This window comes from Antennarius striatus, chromosome 5 (genome assembly GCF_040054535.1).
Source record: "Antennarius striatus isolate MH-2024 chromosome 5, ASM4005453v1, whole genome shotgun sequence".
NCBI lineage: Eukaryota > Metazoa > Chordata > Actinopteri > Lophiiformes > Antennariidae > Antennarius > Antennarius striatus.
In genome coordinates this window covers 4,412,975-4,432,023 of record NC_090780.1, presented here as the reverse complement: position 1 = coordinate 4,432,023, position 19,049 = coordinate 4,412,975, and the positions used below count along the sequence as shown (strand labels likewise).

General features: G+C 40.8%; 1 protein-coding gene across 4 annotated transcripts in view; it reads left to right on the top strand.

Annotated features, from left to right (window-relative positions):
• The window catches only part of grm4 (glutamate receptor, metabotropic 4), a 189,278-nt gene that overhangs the window by 122,030 nt on the left and 48,199 nt on the right, over positions 1-19,049 (top strand). For all 4 annotated transcript variants that reach the window (XM_068315171.1, XM_068315172.1, XM_068315174.1 and 1 more), the window contains 3 exons: positions 4,426-4,561; positions 4,759-4,913; positions 5,233-5,373. In XM_068315171.1, the coding sequence (XP_068171272.1) occupies positions 4,426-4,561; positions 4,759-4,913; positions 5,233-5,373 (432 nt within the window). The remainder of the gene's footprint in view (positions 1-4,425; positions 4,562-4,758; positions 4,914-5,232; positions 5,374-19,049) is intronic.

Sequence of the window (19,049 nt, the reverse complement as noted above, 5' to 3'; positions counted from 1 at the left end):
GGCTGATGTTCCAACACAGATGAAATTGAAATCTGTTGTAATAACATGTCTGGAAAGAAGAAAAATAAACTGAATAAAATAAAGAAAAATGATTTTTTTTTTTTGCAAGACCCCTGCTAGGTTTGTGAACTTAATGCTACTTTTTAAGGTCCTGATTTAAGCAGGGAATTTTGCTTTTTTATGTTTCAACATCAACTTAAAAATCACCACTGTGTTTAGGTACATTGATTTTAGTTCATGACTAAAAGTAGTTTTGTACTTTTATACTTTATTTTGTACTTAACTTGTAATTTATGTTTTGGTGTATTTCATGCTAAACATAAATCAAACCAATCAGCGTGTCAGCTCCCATTCTCTCTAAAAGCCTGGGGCATCCGCATCTGGCACATTCGGCTCTGATCTCATAGAGGGACAGGTATGTGGTCCTTGGAGGCCTGCTTTTGAATACTGAATGTATCACAGTAGTCAGTTAGGGTTGTCCCATTTGAAAGGCTCATTTCAATAAAACCCAAAAATGTATTCCTCTCTCCCTGACCCATGCTTTGGACTCTTGCGCACCCCTAACCTTAAGCATTGCATGCTGCTGAAAGTTTGATTTTTTATTCCTAAAACAAAGTGAATCTGTATAAAACCTCCTTATCAGCCGAGGAATGGAATTCAAGCATCTTGGTTACTTGAAGGAGGCATGCCCTGAATTGTGACATTTTGGGAAAATGTACTGTTAATCCAAGGTGCAGGAGGATGCCTGTAATCTGCCTCAACAAAGCAAACAAACAATGTGCCTGACAATGCTTAATTTTAACACCAGCATGCCCATGGGCATTCAGCTGGATGACAGTGAACATGTTTTGGACATTGCGGAAGAGAACTTTCCTTAAGGGTCATGAGATTGAAACTCTACGAACCAAATTAAAACAAGTAAAACAATATTTTATTTAATGTCACTGAATTCAGAATAACTTTGTCACATGTAAACATATTGGATTGAAATGACATACTTTTTAGGCATGTTTTCCTTTCTCAGAGGACTTTACTTTTCAATGTTTCTTAGAGTTTACTTCGTCCACATTATGTATTCGGTGTAATAAGAAACAGTGTATAACAACTTAAGATGAGGTGCAACTGTATCTGGTTGAAGACTGAACTTCCTTTTTATTCTCCAGAGGTCTATGTTTTCCATTGGACCATTTTAATTCCAGGCCACTCATATCTTCACTGTAAATCTGACACAGTATGATTGAGTGATTGACCTCAATATGACAAGAGTTGAAAACTCTAAATGAGTTTACATGCTGACAGTCTCTCGTCCTTTATTTATGAACGTATTGCCTCTCTGAAGACTAAATCTCATCATTAGTTGTGTGTCTTCTTTGAACAAGTTTTGGAGTTTGAAAACTGTTCACTTAATTCAACTACAAAAAGTAAACGTGCTGCTTGTTGATGTCTTGACTTGAACATTCTAACTGGACTGTGTTGTCTTCATTTGCATAATGTCTGTCTCCATATAAGGCATGAGAACATAAATAATAGGTACAAAAGTAAAGCTGCTAAACTAATGTGGCAGCGGGTATCTGCCATCGTCATTTTCTATAAACAACATCAGGACATTCCCGTTTTTGGGCACATGAAAAGCTTCATGCTTGCATGGTATGCTTGTCACTTGTTTTAAACCATCAATTTTAGTTTTAGAAGCCTACTTAAGTTAAGTGGGTCAACACAGACAGCTGACTGACCTTATGTAATGCTCTCACACATTCACTGTAGATGTCTCTCCTAAAAGATGTTGATTATGATGATGATGACGATGATGATCATGATGATGATGATGATGACAAGTTGTCATCATCATCATCATCATTATGATCATCGTCGTTGTCATTGACAACGACGATGATCATGATGATGATGTTGGTGGTGTTGAATTTCTAAAATCACCTCAAATTATATTTACATTGAAATTAAAATCAAACAATGTTTGAATGTTATTAATCAGTTGTTGACAAGAAATGGAATAAATGATAGTATTTTTCAGTTAACAGCCACTTTCACTGTAAAATTCTTTTATGAAAAAAAAAAATCTAATGATTATCAAGATGATATACTAACAACACGTGCATTGTCATAACATTACAAAGCTAATTATTATCCTACTATTAAAAAAAATAAATCCACAACTTTCATATTCCAAAATCAGCAAATCAATTAGAAATAATGTTATACAGAAAAAAAATTGTAAATTTCACATATGTTTTTATCATTTGTAACACGATACTTCTGTTAGCAGTAGCTATACAGTAGATACATAATTTTTATATGTACTGAAAAGTATGGTGGCAGAGCAGATTTGAATTCGGTCACATCAAAATTGTTAAGCTGCCATTCGTCCCAAACAGAAGCTAAATGAGATGAACACACCAGGCTGAATAACATCAAACTTAATGGCACTAAAGTCTAACAAACAGATTTTGTGCATGTTGGTGACAGATGTTAATGTCCTGCTGTCCGGCTGAGCTTATGAATGCATAACGAATGCATACGAAACTGTGTGCCCTAATTATACTAATTCTGAAAAATGAGAATACATCTGGAGGAAATGAGTCGGGTGTGTTGTTTTAGTTTTCTTCAATAGGCGACAACAGTTTCTTATTCTGAAAAGTTGCTTTGACTACTTTATTACTACATTTTGGTGACATGGGCCACAGAATAATAATACATACACAGAGGAATTTCTCTGATACACAGGACAATAATCTATCTCACTGCTACCTTAGTTCTTCTTTTTGCTACATGACCCTCATGCATAGAGTTGTGGATCATGACTGATGAAGAGGGATATGACCTTGAATTTGATGTTTAATAGACCGAGGCTTGCGGGGCTCATCACATCACTGAGTGTGACATAAAATCACAACAGGTGAGATAACATTCAGTTAAAAACCACAACATACAGTCTTCCCAGATCATTCAACACTTATGCAAAAATACATTTGGTAGGAATGACCTAAACTGCATTTTGTCAGTTATTATATATACTAGTTGTGTGATTTAAACAAACAAACACACAAACTAGAATAATCTAGTTTACAAGTGAACTAAATAGTCACTCGATTAACATCTGAAGAGCTAATCTTTATTTGTAACCGTAGACCAGGTTAAATCCACATCTATATATAGAAGGGGTTGGGTTAACACTTATACTGTGATAAAATATGGTAATGTAAAATGTTTAGGTTAAACTATGTATTCAGTGACAGATGACGTCATTCATTAGAAATTCTGGAGAAAGTTCCCAGCAACAACACGAGAGCAACCCTTTCCTAACAGTCATATTTTGATGGGAATCTGAACATGGCCTGTCGAGAGGACACGTCTTACCTTAATAAAAGTCTTAAGGTAGTCAGACATTTCATTTTTGAAATGCCTGTCAGTTACTCATCGAGGAAAAACTACATTACACTATCAGTTGCATTTGGATAATCATTCCCTGACAGCCAAGCCCACTTCATAACCTCACCAGTGATTCTCATTCATTATTTAAAACTAACCTGACTGCCATCATGGCTATATTTTCATTTCACCATGATTGTCTGTCAGCCAGATTACATAAAATCCGCTGACTCAAGACTTCAGTGAACGGTGTCGTACAAAGCAAGACAGGAATCATTAATTTCAGGAGCTGACTTAATTCACAGGATGGAACAAACAAATAAACAAACAAAAAAATTCCACTTTCTGTTACCAGGATTCAGTTCCAGGTAGGCCCATTTCTGAGATGAAGATTAAAATGGTGGTGCAGCAAGATAATAAATGAGGAGATGGAAGCTGGCAAAATCAGAGCAGCAAGATGATATTGCCTAATTGTGTCATTGTGCTTAAGTACTGATTCACAAGGTGTCACACAAGGTGTAAGATTTTTTTTGTCTTGAAATCAGGCAAAATGTAAGTTAAAAATATACATTTGTGGCTCATTACAAGTTGCACAAAGAGCACACTTTGCACACCTTTTTAGCTGGGGGCCACATGTTCGCTACCCAAATGCTGACATTCTGAAAAATCCACACACCTAAAACTAATAAGAGACAAATACAGGCTAACACATGGTCTCTGCAGACACCAACACACACTTTTATTAGAAGTGCTTAAGAGACGATGATGATGCTGTTGCTACCCACAGTTTGGTTTGACATAATTGTAATGTTTCTGAAATTATTGAAACTCAAAGTGGTTCTACTTTCACATTTTCATCTTAGAAAAATGAAAAATTGGCCATGGCTGAAGGGTTTGCCCTTCTAGTTAAATGTACTGTACATTCAGGTCACACAGCAAATGTTAATTGTTATTTTTGATTTTCCATTGACTGTTTTATTATTAAATATGTTCTTTTACAGTTTCTATGAATTACCATATTGGCCTCTGTGTGTTTAGGAGGTGTTTGCATCTCACAATCTGTCAAGATTCCCCGGGAACCCAAGCAAGCAGAGTTTGACAAGGTCATTCGGCGACTTAGAGAAAACCCAAACGCAAGAGTTGTCATACTTTTTGCCAATGAAGATGATATCAGGTGAGTCCCTACAAAATGCGTCTTCAAAGATTAGGAAAACAAGCTGACAGCAAACATCACAGAAACATGAGCGGACACAGTCATTTCAGTCTGGCTCTGCCAGACCACTGTGTAATGTACTGATAAATGAAATCAAAGTGTAGCTGGTCTGGATTTTGACCTTATCGATAGTAACATCGGTTGCCTCACCTTTGCAGGAGGCTGCTCCATGCAGCGAAAAAGGCCAACCAGACAGGTCATTTCATCTGGGTGGGTTCGGACAGCTGGGGCTCAAAGATCTCTCCAGTCGTGCACCAGGAGGAAATGGCAGAGGGAGCAGTTACTATCCTGCCAAAGCGACAATCCATCAAAGGTACAGAAAAGAGCATTGTTGTTCACCAGATATCCCGTAGAGCTAAAAAAAAAAAAAAAAATCAATTAAATTATTTATTTTACAAACTATCAATTTGTAGAAGAATAAAAACGTCATTGTTCTGCTTCATTTGAACACTCATTAAAAAAGTAAATTGAATGATACAAAGCAATTAAGTAAATTGAAAAATATAGCAATACAGTTTTCAATAAATTATTCCTTTACACATGTTAGAGGTTTGGTGCACAGATTTTATCGACAGTGCTGCTTAAACTAACAGTATCTGTGCCATTGATAATAAAAACATTGATCTGTTCAGGATTTGACCGTTACTTCATTAGTCGAACACTGGAAAACAACAGACGGAATATCTGGTTTGCTGAATTCTGGGAGAATAACTTCAGCTGCAAACTCAGCCGTCATGCCGTGAAGAAAGGGTCTGGCCTCAAAAAATGCACAAGTAAGTTATTATCCTGTTTGCAAAAAGTGATTTAATGTTGTTTTTGCTCAAACTTTTAACCTGCCTGAAGTCTTGTAAGATCTTGATGTAAGTGATATGTTTGGTTGATGGTGAGCATGTTTTGATAGCACTACCCACCTAGAAAAAACGCCAGATAGTCAATGTTCAAAATGGCATTTAACGTCATAGCTCCTTTCCGTGCTTCAGTATGTATCTGCTGAGTTTGGGTGTTTACCCACACAGCTAAAACCACAGAATGACATTACTGCCCGGCATGATAAAAGCATCAGCCTCAGTGCCATGTGTTATACAGCTGAGGAGAGCACAATCTGTCCTGAACCAGAAAAAAAAAAAAAAAAAAACACTTCAGAGTTTGTTAAGACTGTTAATTAGATAGAACAGCAGATAAGGGTCATGTTAATGTAGTATGAGTAGGAGGAGGGGTGGAACTAGATTATTCCAGAGGTGCAACAAGCATTGACAGATTTGTGACCACCACAGACTTGGTCCCAAGAGACTATGACAGCATTGCAGGCAGACCAGTGAACATCCATCTTATGTGTAAGGACATGATCTACATTTGTAAGGTTCAATCTTTTCTTCTCCTGACTTGGCTTCTGAGGTTGACCCTAAAATATTCAGAAATAAGACATCTATTACAGTGCTTTAGATGACTTGTGTTTGTATATCATATAACAGTGTTTGTTGAACTGAAAATAAAAATGCTTAAGAAATTAAGGTAGATTTTGTTTATATAGAAAGGAGCCAAACATTTCAAAATGAATAAAAAAACTGTAATGACTGATGAATCTAACTATCCGCATTACCATTATTAAAAAAAAAAATTAAAAAAAAAATTGGTCTGAACTGCCTTCAGGAAAGTCACTTGAACCCGCAGCACATGAAACCTTATTAACTCAATGTAATATATAAACTTCAACATGTAACATTGGTTATATTATGGTGCACAAAAGCTTGTACAGGTTTATAAAATATATATATATATATATATATATATATATATATATATATATATATATATATATATATATATATATATATATATATATATATATATATATATATATCAAGAAAGAGTGTCAAAGATGAAGAGTTGGTCAGCACCGGGCCCCGATATGATCCATACATACTGGCTAAAGAAGCTGACAGCACTCCACGAGCGTCTAGCAGCACAGATGAACCAGCTGCTAAGGGATGGGATGCACCCAGAATGGTTGACTGAAGGCAGGACAGTCCTGATCATGAAAGACCCACAGAAGGAATCTACCCCATCCAACTACCGGCCAATAACCTGTCTCAGTACAACATGGAAGCTCCTGTCAGGCATCATGGCCGCTAAGATGAGTAGGCACATGGATCAATACATGAGTGGGACACAGAAAGGAGTTGGTAGTAACACCAGGGGAGCCAAGCACCAGCTACTGGTGGACAGAGCAGTACACAGAGACTGTAAGAATAGACAGACCAACTTGTGCACCGCCTGGATTGACTACCAGAAAGCCTACGACTCAATGCCACACACGTGGATACTGGAATGTCTGGAACTGTATAAGATCAACAGGACACTAAGAGCCTTCATCAAGAACTCAATGGGGAAGTGGAAGACAACCCTGGAGACTAACTCCAAGCCAATTGCCCAAGTTAACATCAAGTGCGGCATATACCAAGGGGATGCACTATCACCACTGCTGTTCTGCATAGGCCTGAACCCCCTCAGTCACATCATCACAAAGAGTGGCTACGGATACCAATTCCGAAGCGGGACAACAATCAGCCATCTCCTATACATGGATGACATCAAGCTGTATGCCAGGAATGAGCGAGAAATTGACTCGCTGATCCACACCACCAGGATCTACAGCGACGACATAGGGATGTCATTCGGATTAGACAAATGTGGCCAGATGGTATCAAGAAGAGGCAAGATGATCAGAACTGAAGGGGTCAACCTACCAGGGGGCAGGATAGAAGACATCAAGGACAGCTACAAATACCTTGGAATCCCACAGGCTAATGGCAACCATGAGGAGGCCGCAAGGAAGTCATCCACAGCCAAATACCTCCAGAGAGTAAGGCAAGTCCTGAGAAGTCAGCTGAATGGCAAGAACAAGGTCCGAGCCATCAACATGTATGCACTGCCGGTCATCAGATATCCCGCTGGGATCATAAGCTGGCCAAAGGAGGAGATAGAAGCCACAGATATCAAGACTAGAAAGCTCCTCACCATGCATGGAGGGTTTCACCCCAAGTCCAGCATCCTGAGGCTGTACACTATGCGGAAAGAGGGAGGCCGAGGACTAGTGAGCATCAGGGCCACTGTCCAGGATGATACATCAAAAATCCAAGAGTACATCAGGAAGATGGCCCCAACAGATGAACTGCTCAGTGAATGCCTTAGGCAGCAGAAACCTGAGGAGGAAGAGGAGGAGGAGGAGGAGACAACATGGAGGGACAAGCCCCTACACGGCATGTACCACCGTCAGATAGAGGAAGTGGCTGATATCAAGAAGACCTACCAATGGCTGAATAAAGCTGGACTGACAGACAGCACAGAGGCACTGATCATGGCAGCACAAGAACAGGCCCTAAGTACAAGGGCAATAGAGGCCAATATCTACCACAGTAGATCTGACCCAAGGTGCAGGCTATGTAAAGAAGCCCCAGAGTCAGTCCAGCATGTGGTAGCAGGGTGTAAGATGCTCGCCAGCTCAGCATACATGGAAAGGCACAACCAAGTAGCTGTGATAGTGTACAGGAACATCTGTACCCGGTATGGACTAGAAGTACCCAAATCCCAATGGGACATACCACCGAAGGTGGTTGAGAACGGCAAGGCTAAGATCCTGTGGGACTTCAGCTTCCAGACCGACAAACAGCTACTGGCTAACAAACCGGACATTGTGGTGATGGACAAAGAGCAGAAGAGAGCAGTGGTGATAGATGTGGCGATTCCAGCTGATGCCAACATCAGGAAGAAGGAACACGAAAAGATTGAGAAATATCAAGGGTTGAAAGAACAGCTGGAACAGATGTGGAAGGTTAAGGTTAATGTGGTCCCCGTGGTAGTAGGAGCACTTGGGGCAGTGACCCCCAAACTGGAAGAGTGGCTCCAGCAGATTCCTGGAACAACATCTGAAGCCTCAGTCCAGAAGAGCGCAGTCCTAGGAACAGCTAAAATACTGCGCAGAACCCTCAGACTCCCAGGCCTCTGGTAGAGGACCCGAGCTTGAGGATGACACACAGATACCACCCCACAAGGGTGAGAGGGACATTTTTTTTTTTTTATATATCAAAAAATCAAAAAATAGGTGGAATAGATGCGCAAAGACACCACACACTCCTTCCTCTTCTCAGATCAAAGCAGAGAGAGAAAGAGAGCTCCACTAACATAACCTTTATATTGTGAGTTTTATTAACGATGACAGGCCTGGTGAGACAGGGATAAGGGTTAGGACAAAGACAATCAATCAATTGAAGTCCACCAATTTATTGATTGATCCACCACAGCAGAGATTTCCAACCCTTTGCAACAGAGAGTTATGTCAACATTGAATCCAGTGTATTGAATCTGTTTCACTTTACATGATTCTTCTTAAGAATCAGAGGGAGGTGATGGGGGTGACTACTGTCCCTCAGTAATTAAAACTGACCCACAATGAAACTTATAAACATGGATCTACAGGTGTGGTTGGAGAAAACATCTCAGAACAAAAAAATGTTGTCTCAAGCCAAGGCTTCTGAGTCTGGACCACACCTGGGGACAGCATCTCTATTATACCTGTATTATATTTTATTATATAGTAATATATTATCATTTTCTCCCTCTCTGGGTTCTCTGGCATCCTCCCACCTCCAAAAAACATTCGCCTGAGGTTAATTGGCCAGCTTCAAAGTGTCTGTAGGTGTGAATGTGTGTGCGTGTGTGGTTATCTGTCTCTGTGTGGCTCCGCCGTGCACTGGCGTCGTGTCTGGAGTGGAACGATAAAACAATAATATCAAACTTCATACCAAACATCTCCTTTTCATTTCGGCTTTTCCCTTCACGGGTCGCCACAGCGAATCAATTGCCTCCATCTAACCCTGTCCTTTGCATCCTCTTCTCTCACACCAACTACCTTCATGTCCTCCCTCATTACATCCATAAACCTCCTCTTTGGTCTTCCCTCTAGGCCTCCTGCCTGGCAGTTCAAAACTCAGCATCCTTCTACCAATATGTTCACTATCTCTCCTGTAGACATGTCCAAACCATCTCAGTCTGGCCTCTCTGACTTTGTCTCCAAAACATCTAACATGTGCTGTCCCTCTGATGTACTCATTCCTGATCCTATCCTTCGTGGTCACTCCTGGAGAGAACGTCAGCATCATCATCTCTGCTACCTCCAGCTCTGTCTCCTGTCTTTTCCTCAGTGACACTGTCTCTAGACCAAACAACATGGCTGGTCTCACCACAGTTTGTACACCTCTCCTTTCATTTTAGCTGAAACTTCTATCGCACCTGACACTTTTCTTCATCCATTCCATCCTGCCTGGACACGCTTCTTCACCTCTTTTCCACACTCTCCATTGCTCTGGACTGTTGACCCTGAGTACTTAAAATACTCCACCTTCTTGATCTCTTCTCCCTGTAACCTCACTCTTCCACTTGGGTTCCTCTCATTCACACACATGTACTTTGTCTTACTGCGGCTAACCTTCATTCCTCTCCTTTGCAGGACAAACCTCCACCTCTCTAGCTTCTCCTCCACCTGTTCCCTGCTCTCACTACAGATCACAATGTCATGCAAACATCATAGTCCATGGAGATTCCTGTCTAACCTCGTCTGTCAGCCTGTCCATCACCATAGCGAACAAGAAGGGGCTCAGAGCTGATCCCTGATGCAGTCCCACCTCCACCTTGAACTCCTCTGTCACACCTACAGCACACCTCACCACTGTCTTACAGTCCTCATACATGTCCTGGACCGCTCTAACATACTTCTCTGCCACTCCAGACTTCCTCATACAATACCACAGTTCCTCTCTGGGCACCCTGTCATAAGCTTCTCCAGATCTACAAAAACACAATGTAGCTCCTTCTGGTTTTCTCTGTACTTCTCTATCAACATCCTCAAAGCAAATACTGCATCTGCAGTACTCTTTTTTGGCATGAAACCATACTGCTGCTAACAAATACTCACTTCTGCCCTTAGTCTAGCTTCTACTACTCTTTCCAATAACTTCAATGTATGGCTCATCAGCCTTATTCCCCTTTAGTTCCCACAACTCTGCACATCTGCCTTGTTCTTAAAAATGGGCACCAGCACACTTCTCCTCCATTCCTCAGGCATCTTCTCACTATCTAAGATCCTGTTGAACAACACAGTCAGAAACTCTACTGCCACCTCTCCTAGACACTTCCAAACCTCTACAGGTATATCATCAGGACCGACTGCCTTTCCACTCTTCATCCTCTTCAGTGCCCTCCTCACTTCATCCTGACTAATCTTTGCTACATCCTGGTCCACAACAGTCACCTCTTCTAGTCTTTGTTCTCTCTCATTTTCCACATTCATAAACTCTTCAAAGTACTTTTTCCATCTTCCCATCACACTACTGGCACCTGTCAATAGGCTTTCGTCCCTATCCTTAATCACCCTAACCTGCTGCACGTCCTTCCCATCTCTGTCTCTCTGTCTTGCCAACCTGTATAGATCAGTCTCTCCCTCCATACTGTCCAACCTAGGATACAAGTCATCATAAGCTTCTTGTTTGGCCTTTGCTAGCCCTACCATCACCTTACGCTGCATCTCCCTGTACTCCTTTCTACTCTCCTCCGTCCTCCCAGTGTCCCACTTCTTCTTAGCTAACCTCTTTCTCTGTATACACTCCTGTACTTCCTCATTGCACCACCAAGTCTCCATATCTACTTTCCTTCCAGATGACACACCAAGTACTCTCCTACCTGTCTCCCTGATCACATTAGCTGTAGTTTTCCAGTCATCTGGAAGCACCTCCTGGCCTCCCAGAACCTCTTAACTCCTCGTCTTAACTCCTCCCTAAAAGTCATGCAACACTCTTCCTTTTTTAGCTTCCACCAGTTTGTCTTCTGCTCTGCCTTTGCCCTCTTCATCTTCCTCACCACCAGAGTCATCCTGCACACCACTATCCCATGCTGTTTGGCTACACTCTTGCCTACCACTACTTTGCAGTCACTGATCTCCTTCAGGGTACACCATCTAAACAAGATGTAGTCTACTTGTGTGCTTCACTTCTACCACCACTCTTATAGGTCACCCTATGTTCCTGTATCTTCTGGAAGAAAGTATTCACTACAGCCATTTCCATCCTTTTTGCAAAGTCAACTACCATCTGTCCTTCTGCGTTCCTCTCCTGGATACCAAACCTGCCCATCACATCCTCCTCACCTCTGTTTCCTGCACCAACATGTCCATTGAAGTCTGCTCCAATGACAACTCTCTCACTTCTCGGCATGCTCTGCATCACTTCATCAAAGTCCGACCAGAATTTCTCCTTCTCCTCCAGCTCACATCCTACCTGTGGAGCATACCCGCTAACAACATTGAACATCACACCTTCTACTTCTAGCTTCAGACTCATCACTCTATCCGACACTATTTTTACCTCCAGGACATTCCTAACAAACTCCTCCTTCAAGATGACTCCTACTCCATTTCTCTACCCATCTACACCATGATAGAACAACTTGAACCCTGCTCCTAAACTTCTAGCCTCCTAGACTTCTACTCTCAGTCCTATACTCTTGGTGTTCCTCTTCTCTCTCTTTGTGCGAACACACTTTCCTCCTCTCCTTCTTTGACCAACAGTAGTCCAAATTCCAGTGGCGCACTGTAGGTCAGCAGTGCCGATGGCGGTCGTTGTTAACCCGGGCCTCGACCGATCCGGTATGGAAGTCATAGGTTTGATTCGCATCTTTGATTTGGCAAACGTTTTACGCCGGATGCCCTTCCTGACGCAACCCTCTGACTGGCACAATAAGACACTGGATTGTATCCTCTTGTGGCTACATTAAACTTCATACCAAACATATGAAAACAAATGTATTGACATTATAAACCAATATTATAAACCATTATAAAGCAATACATAAAAACGTACCCAACGTAGTCAAAAATCAACTTGGTGAAATAACGACTGTTTGTAAGCAAATCATGGATTGCGCTGGGCGGGCATTGCGAAGCCGTAGATGAATGTTAGCAGAACAGCCTCAAAATTGAGATTTAAAACATGTCAGGCCCGAGACAGAAGCGGAGACCAGGTGCGTCTGAACTAAAATCTTTATTCCAGCAAGGCACACAAGGGAAGCACGGGAAAGAACGATGCACGAGTCCAGGGAAACAGAGCGGGACGAGCGGCGTGCAGACACGGTGGAATACGGACAGGATTTACGGGAAACAGGCAGGCAGGCAGAGGTACAAGTCCGAGAGGAAGAGTTCGTGGTCGGGGACAAAGCAGAGTTCTAATACGGGTCCAGGCAGGCAGGTCGGGGTCCAAAGACAATCCAGGGTCAAGGTAGGAGTCAGGATGAACTGGCAACAAACAAGGCATCAACATAGAGGATCTGACACTGGGTCCGTGTTCAAGCTGGGTCTTTATAGTCTGTGATTAGGGGTAAAACGGTGGCAGGTGCGTCTCATGATTGGACGCAGGTGTGGGATCTGTGCCGCGGGAAACCCACCGCGAGGCTGGGGGCGGACCCTGAGCCGGTTCGTGACAAAACAAATTTTTTTGATCACAAAAGTAAGAGAATGATTTACAGAACAAGCTTTTTATGAACATGAGTATTCTTAAGTGAATGAAATAATATTTACAGAACAGCCTCAGAATTGAGATTCAATGCTTTTGATCACAATAATAAAGAAACTATTTACAATTTTTTTTTTTTGTACAAACTCAGAACATCTTCTTTTCCTTTTGGCTTTTCCCTTCAGGGGTCGCCACAGTAAATCAGTAGCCTCCATCTAACCCTGTCTTCTGCATTCTCTTCTCTCACACCAACTACCTTCATGTCTTCTTTTACTACATCCATAAACCTCCTCTTTGGTCCTTCTTCTCAAAACTCAGCATCCTTCTACCAATATATTCACTATCTCTCCTCTGGACATGTCCAAACCATCTCAGTCTGGCTTATCTGACTTTATCTCCAAAACCTGTAACACAGTGGTTCTTAACCTGTGTTCGATCAAACCCTAGGGGTTCAGTGAGTCCATCTCAGGGGTTTCGGTGGAGACGGAGGTCAAGACAAAACACCTGAAAAGTCGTGTCGGTTGTTTTTCCGAACATACACAAATCACTGTGTACGTTTGACACGTCGTGTCAATTCGTGATGACACGCCCCCTTTAGCCATCACTGGCTGCAGATGATCACGCTACATTGATTAGCCTACCTGTGCTACAGGGGATTTTGCACACTTAGTAGTCGATTTATGCCTGTCATGATGGTACGTCATCTGAAAGTTTTCTTAACATTTTAATTCATAGTAACTATGTTGAGCAAAAAAAGAAAGTGGTCGGACAAATATGTGCAACGTGTATTTACATGTACTGTATAACGGAACATGATGGGAGTCAGCGTTCTGCATGATTTGCAATGTCATGTTGAGCAGCTTTAGTCTCACACTGGCAAAAATAAAGGAACACTTCCTTAAGCTGCATGGAAAACAACAGAAACAGACTTTGCTGTGAAAATGGCATCAGAATAGCACTTGCCAAGCTGAAGCCACGAATATATATGAACTGGTCTCTCAATAACAACAGCAGAAGTCACACTAATATGCAGGTAGGTCATTTCATGTGAGTTCATGCACTGTCTTTGTTTTGTTCTTTGAAAAAGGTGACATTAATGCACAGTTCATTAAATACATCAGTAAAACATATACGTATGTCTTAAATTTGAAAAAAAAAATACTAAAGAAGGGTTCGGTGAGTGAGCATATGAAACCGGCAGGGTTCGGTACCTCCAACAAGGTTAAGAACCACTGCTCTAACATGTGCTGTCCCTCTGATGTACTCATTCCTGATCCTATCCTTCCTGGTTCATCTCTGCTACCTCCAGCTCTGTCTCCTGTCTTTTCCTCAGTGACACTGTCTCTTGACCAAACAACATCGCTGGTCTCACCACAGTTTTGTACACCTTCAGAGCATGATGTGCATTAATGAATACTACATAGTATGCATGAACAATTTAATCTTTTTTTAACTTTTATGATCAAGCTGTTTTTTTCCAATTATTTATTTATTTTTACCACCTAATGTTCTTGGCATTTTTTTTCACAAAGTTAAACAATGTTGACTAAGGTGTGTGTGTGTGTGTGTGTGTGTGTGTGTGTGTGTGTGTGTGTGTGTGTGTGTGTGTGCGCGCACACGCGCATGCTATGTATCAGTTAAAATATCTATTCAGTATATAATTAATTTGAACTGAAGTGAGAAAGTTGAGTGGAGGCGGTGAACGATGCAACACGAGCAGGTATCAGCTCTGTCTGGTCAAACACACAACGTACGTGCAACAAAACAAAACAAGTTCACCAAGTAATCTTAAATAGACTGAAAAAGAGGCTAAGAAAAACCTAAGAAAAGAAAACCTAAGTAGAACAAGGTGAGCTACAGTGAAGCCACGCAGAGAGATCAGTCAATGTCTGTGTGTGTGTGTGTGTGTGTGTGTGTGTGTGTGTGTGTGTGTGTGTGTGTGTGTGTGTTTGTGTGTGTGTGTGTGTGTGTGTGTGTGTGTGTGTGTGAGTGTGTGTGTGTGTGGTGTGTGCGACAGTGGGCCAGCGATATCTCTGGCTGCGATGATGTGTGTTTGTAGGGAGGGGCGGGTGCTGTGTGTGACTGGCCAATCACAAAGCGTGAAGACAGCCAGTTCTGAGGATTTTCTTTCAGCTATGCCAGCTGGGATAGGCTCCAGCTCGCTGTGACTCGCGCAAGCGGATGAAGCGGTCAGGAAAATGAATGAATGAACGAGCATGAGTATTCACGAGTTTTACTCATATTGTACTCATACTTATACGAGTACAATATGTAAGGATAAAATACGGATAAAATACTTTATCCGTACAGGATACTCGTCTGAAACGAGTTACCGGCTCAACCCTCGTAAAGACTTAGCTCCACTTTGGTCACACACACAAATACATAGCCTATTTTTTTCTGATTTACAGTTACTTATGAGTATGAGTAAAGTGCTATATTGATTAATTCTTTATTGATCCCGAGTGGGGAACCAGTTTTTTGTTATAGCTGTACTGCTTCAGAACAAAACAACAAAAAAAACCCAAAACAAACAAAACTCAGAGAATGTCAGAATAAGGAGAATTTAAGAGTAAAGAGATAAGAGGAATTTTAATAAATAGATTAGATTAGATTAGATTAGATAAAATTCAACTTTACTGTCATTGCATACGTCACAGGTACAAAGCAGCAAAATGCAGGTAAGTATCAGAAGCAGAATATAATATAATATAGATAAGAGAATAAAAATGTGTTCACAGGTATGTAGTTTTTAGTTATCCTAATGTTAGAAACAAAGTTCAACATTTGTGCTTCTGCACAGGGAAAACCCTGATGACTGCAAAAACCATGACATAAAAGTAAACTAGCTAGCTACCTAGCGAGTATTAGCATTCAAAAAAATAGAAATAATACACTAGTTTATTTGATTTCGTTAGAGATTTTCAACTGAAATCCAAGTATTCACAGATTTTGCATTTAGAAATAAATGATTAGGAGTAAAATGGAAAACAGGTAAGGACTTAATAATATTGAGTACGACATTCTTACAAAGACAAAACCAATCCTGTAGATAAAGGCTGCCCCCTTGAGGTACAGTATGTTGAGGGATGTGAAATGTGGTTTAGAGACATGGGACACAAACAGAGAAACACACACAGACACACAGACACACAGACACACAGACACACACACACACACACACACACACACATTGTGTGTCTACTTTCGACTGACAGCAAGATTTCCTTGCCATGCCTAATTACTGTAAAGGTGGAACAAGACCAGACAGGAAACACAATCATAAGCCTGACTCCATAAACTCAGAACATTGTTGGAAATAAATGTAATCTTGAGAAAAAAGGTTAGTTGCACAGAGTAATTCACAGATGACATGAACAGTTCAGACTGACAGACAACATTAAGGTCGCAATAGAGTGCGCTCTCCTTCTTTGCGGTTAGTAAGTTCCAGGAGCCACATGCATTTAAGAAATCCACGATTGAGATCACAATCTATTTATCCTATTATTTACGGTGATTTAAATGATTATGAGCCCTCCCCATACTGATATTAAACTACTTTCTATCCTAATTACCTTTTCCCACATTCTTATCAATTGTTCAAAGCACGTTTGTGTCTCAAGAAAGTCCTAGACTTACGGAATGGAGCACACTTCCGGAAGCATCAGCCAATACAATGCATGTACGGTATGACATCACTACCTACCAAAAATCCGCAATGACATGAAGTCACGAGTGTTAATGCGCAAATGCGCGAGGGCGCATTGTACCATCAAATTAAGAAAAATAGAATATGTTTCCACACAGATTTCAAGAAAGCTTAGACCAAGTAACTCTCGGAGTTAAGGAAAAAAAAGGGTTTAAATAAAGAGAGACAGAAGTTACAAGCACAGTTTCGAACTGCATCAAAAGTATGAATGAGCACATGTGGTGTTATGTACTTAACAAAGCAATGTAAAATAACTGAACTCCTCCAGTTTCTTCAAAGTAGCCACGCTTTGCTCTGATCACTGCTTTGCACACTCTTAGTATTCTCTTGATGGGTTTCAAGAGGTAGTCACCTGAAATGGTTTTCACTTCACAGTTGTGCTTTATCAGGGTTAATTAGTGGAATTCCTTGCTTTATCAATGTTTTAGGACCATCAGTTGGGTTGTGCAGAAGTCAGGTTAATACACAGCTGAAAACGCTATTGGACAACTGTTAAAATTCATCAACTAAAGAAAAATAGTGGCCATCATTACTTTATGAAATGGTGGTCAGTCTGTCTGGAAAATTGCGAAAGCTTTAAATGTGTCCCAAAGTGATGTTGCAAAAACCATCAAGTGCTGCAAGGAAACTGGTACACATTAGAACCGACCCAGGAAAAGAAGACCAAGAGTCACCTCTGCTTCTGAAGAGAAGTTCATCTATGTCACCAGCCTCAGAAATCGCAAGTTAACACCAGCTCAGATTAGAGACCAGATGAATGCCACACAGATTTCTAGCAGCAGACAAATCTCTAGAGCAACTGTTAAGAGGAGACTGCGAAAATGAGGCCTTCATGGTCAAATAGCTTCTAGGGAGAGACAACACGCAGAAGAGATTTGTTTTGTCCAAGAAACATAAGGAATAGACATTAGACCAGAGGAGATCTGTGCTTTGGTCTGATGAGTCCAAATTTGAGATCTTTGGTTCCAACTGCCATGTCCTTGTGTGATACAGAAAAGGTGAACGGATGGATTCCACATGCCTGGTTCCCACTGTGAAGCATGGAGGAGGAGGTGTAATGGTGCGGGGGTTTTTGCTGGTGACGCTGTTGGGGGTTTATTCAAATTTGAAGGGACACTGAACCAGCATGCGTAACACAGCATCCTGCAGTGACATGCCATCCCATCTGGATTGCGTTTGGACCATATTTTATTTTCCAACAGGACACTGACCCCAAACACATCTCCAGGCTGTGTGAGGGATATTTGACCAAGGAGGAGAGTGATGGATTGCTGCGGCAGATGACATGGCCTCCACAGTCACCGGGCCTGAACCTAATCAAGATGGTTTGAGGTGTGCAGCCCATCGAGAGAATGCCAGGAGTGTGCAAAGCAGTAATCAGAGCAAAGGGTGACTATTTTGAAGAAACTAGAATATAAAACATGTTTCAAGTTATTTCACATAACTTCACGTGTTTTCATTAATAGTTTTGATGCCTTCAGTGATAATCTACAATATAAAGAGTCATGAAAATGAATAAAAAATACCCATAGTATATATATACATTTGTATATATATTATATATGAACAATAAGAACAACAGAACTTCGAGGAAGAAGAGACAGACCGCAAAAACGCAAAGAAAAGTCAATTTAATTATTTGCATAGCCAAAATCACATTAAAAGCTCTATCAAGATAATTATTTTTAAAGCAGATTTAGTCTAGACAGACCAGAGTCTACAGAGAATGACAGGGTCAAAACACGTGTCACAACTGTCTCTCTGGCTCAAATAGATTAATCACCATCAAACACTTTTACAATAAAGTAAATTTTCAGCCGATTTATGTCAAAGAACACTGATTTGTTATTGTTAGATTTAAGCATTCCCTTCTGATGACTGTAAATAGTAAAATTACAAATAAAAATTATCAGTACCAGATTATTAGCTAGGATAATGTTTCTAGTGTGAGATGGAATATGTTGACTAATATTGATATATATCCAGATTGATATTTTGACATTCATTTTTAGTGCAGAAATAATCACCACACTCACATACTGTATTTGATTTGATGCTGTCTTCAATGGGAAGAGAGGAAGACCTTGGTGCAGATGCTCAAAGATCAGGAGAATCCTCATGCTTGTTTATTTATAGAATCGGGATTTAACAGTTCTTGGCAAAACAATAAAAACAGCACAGC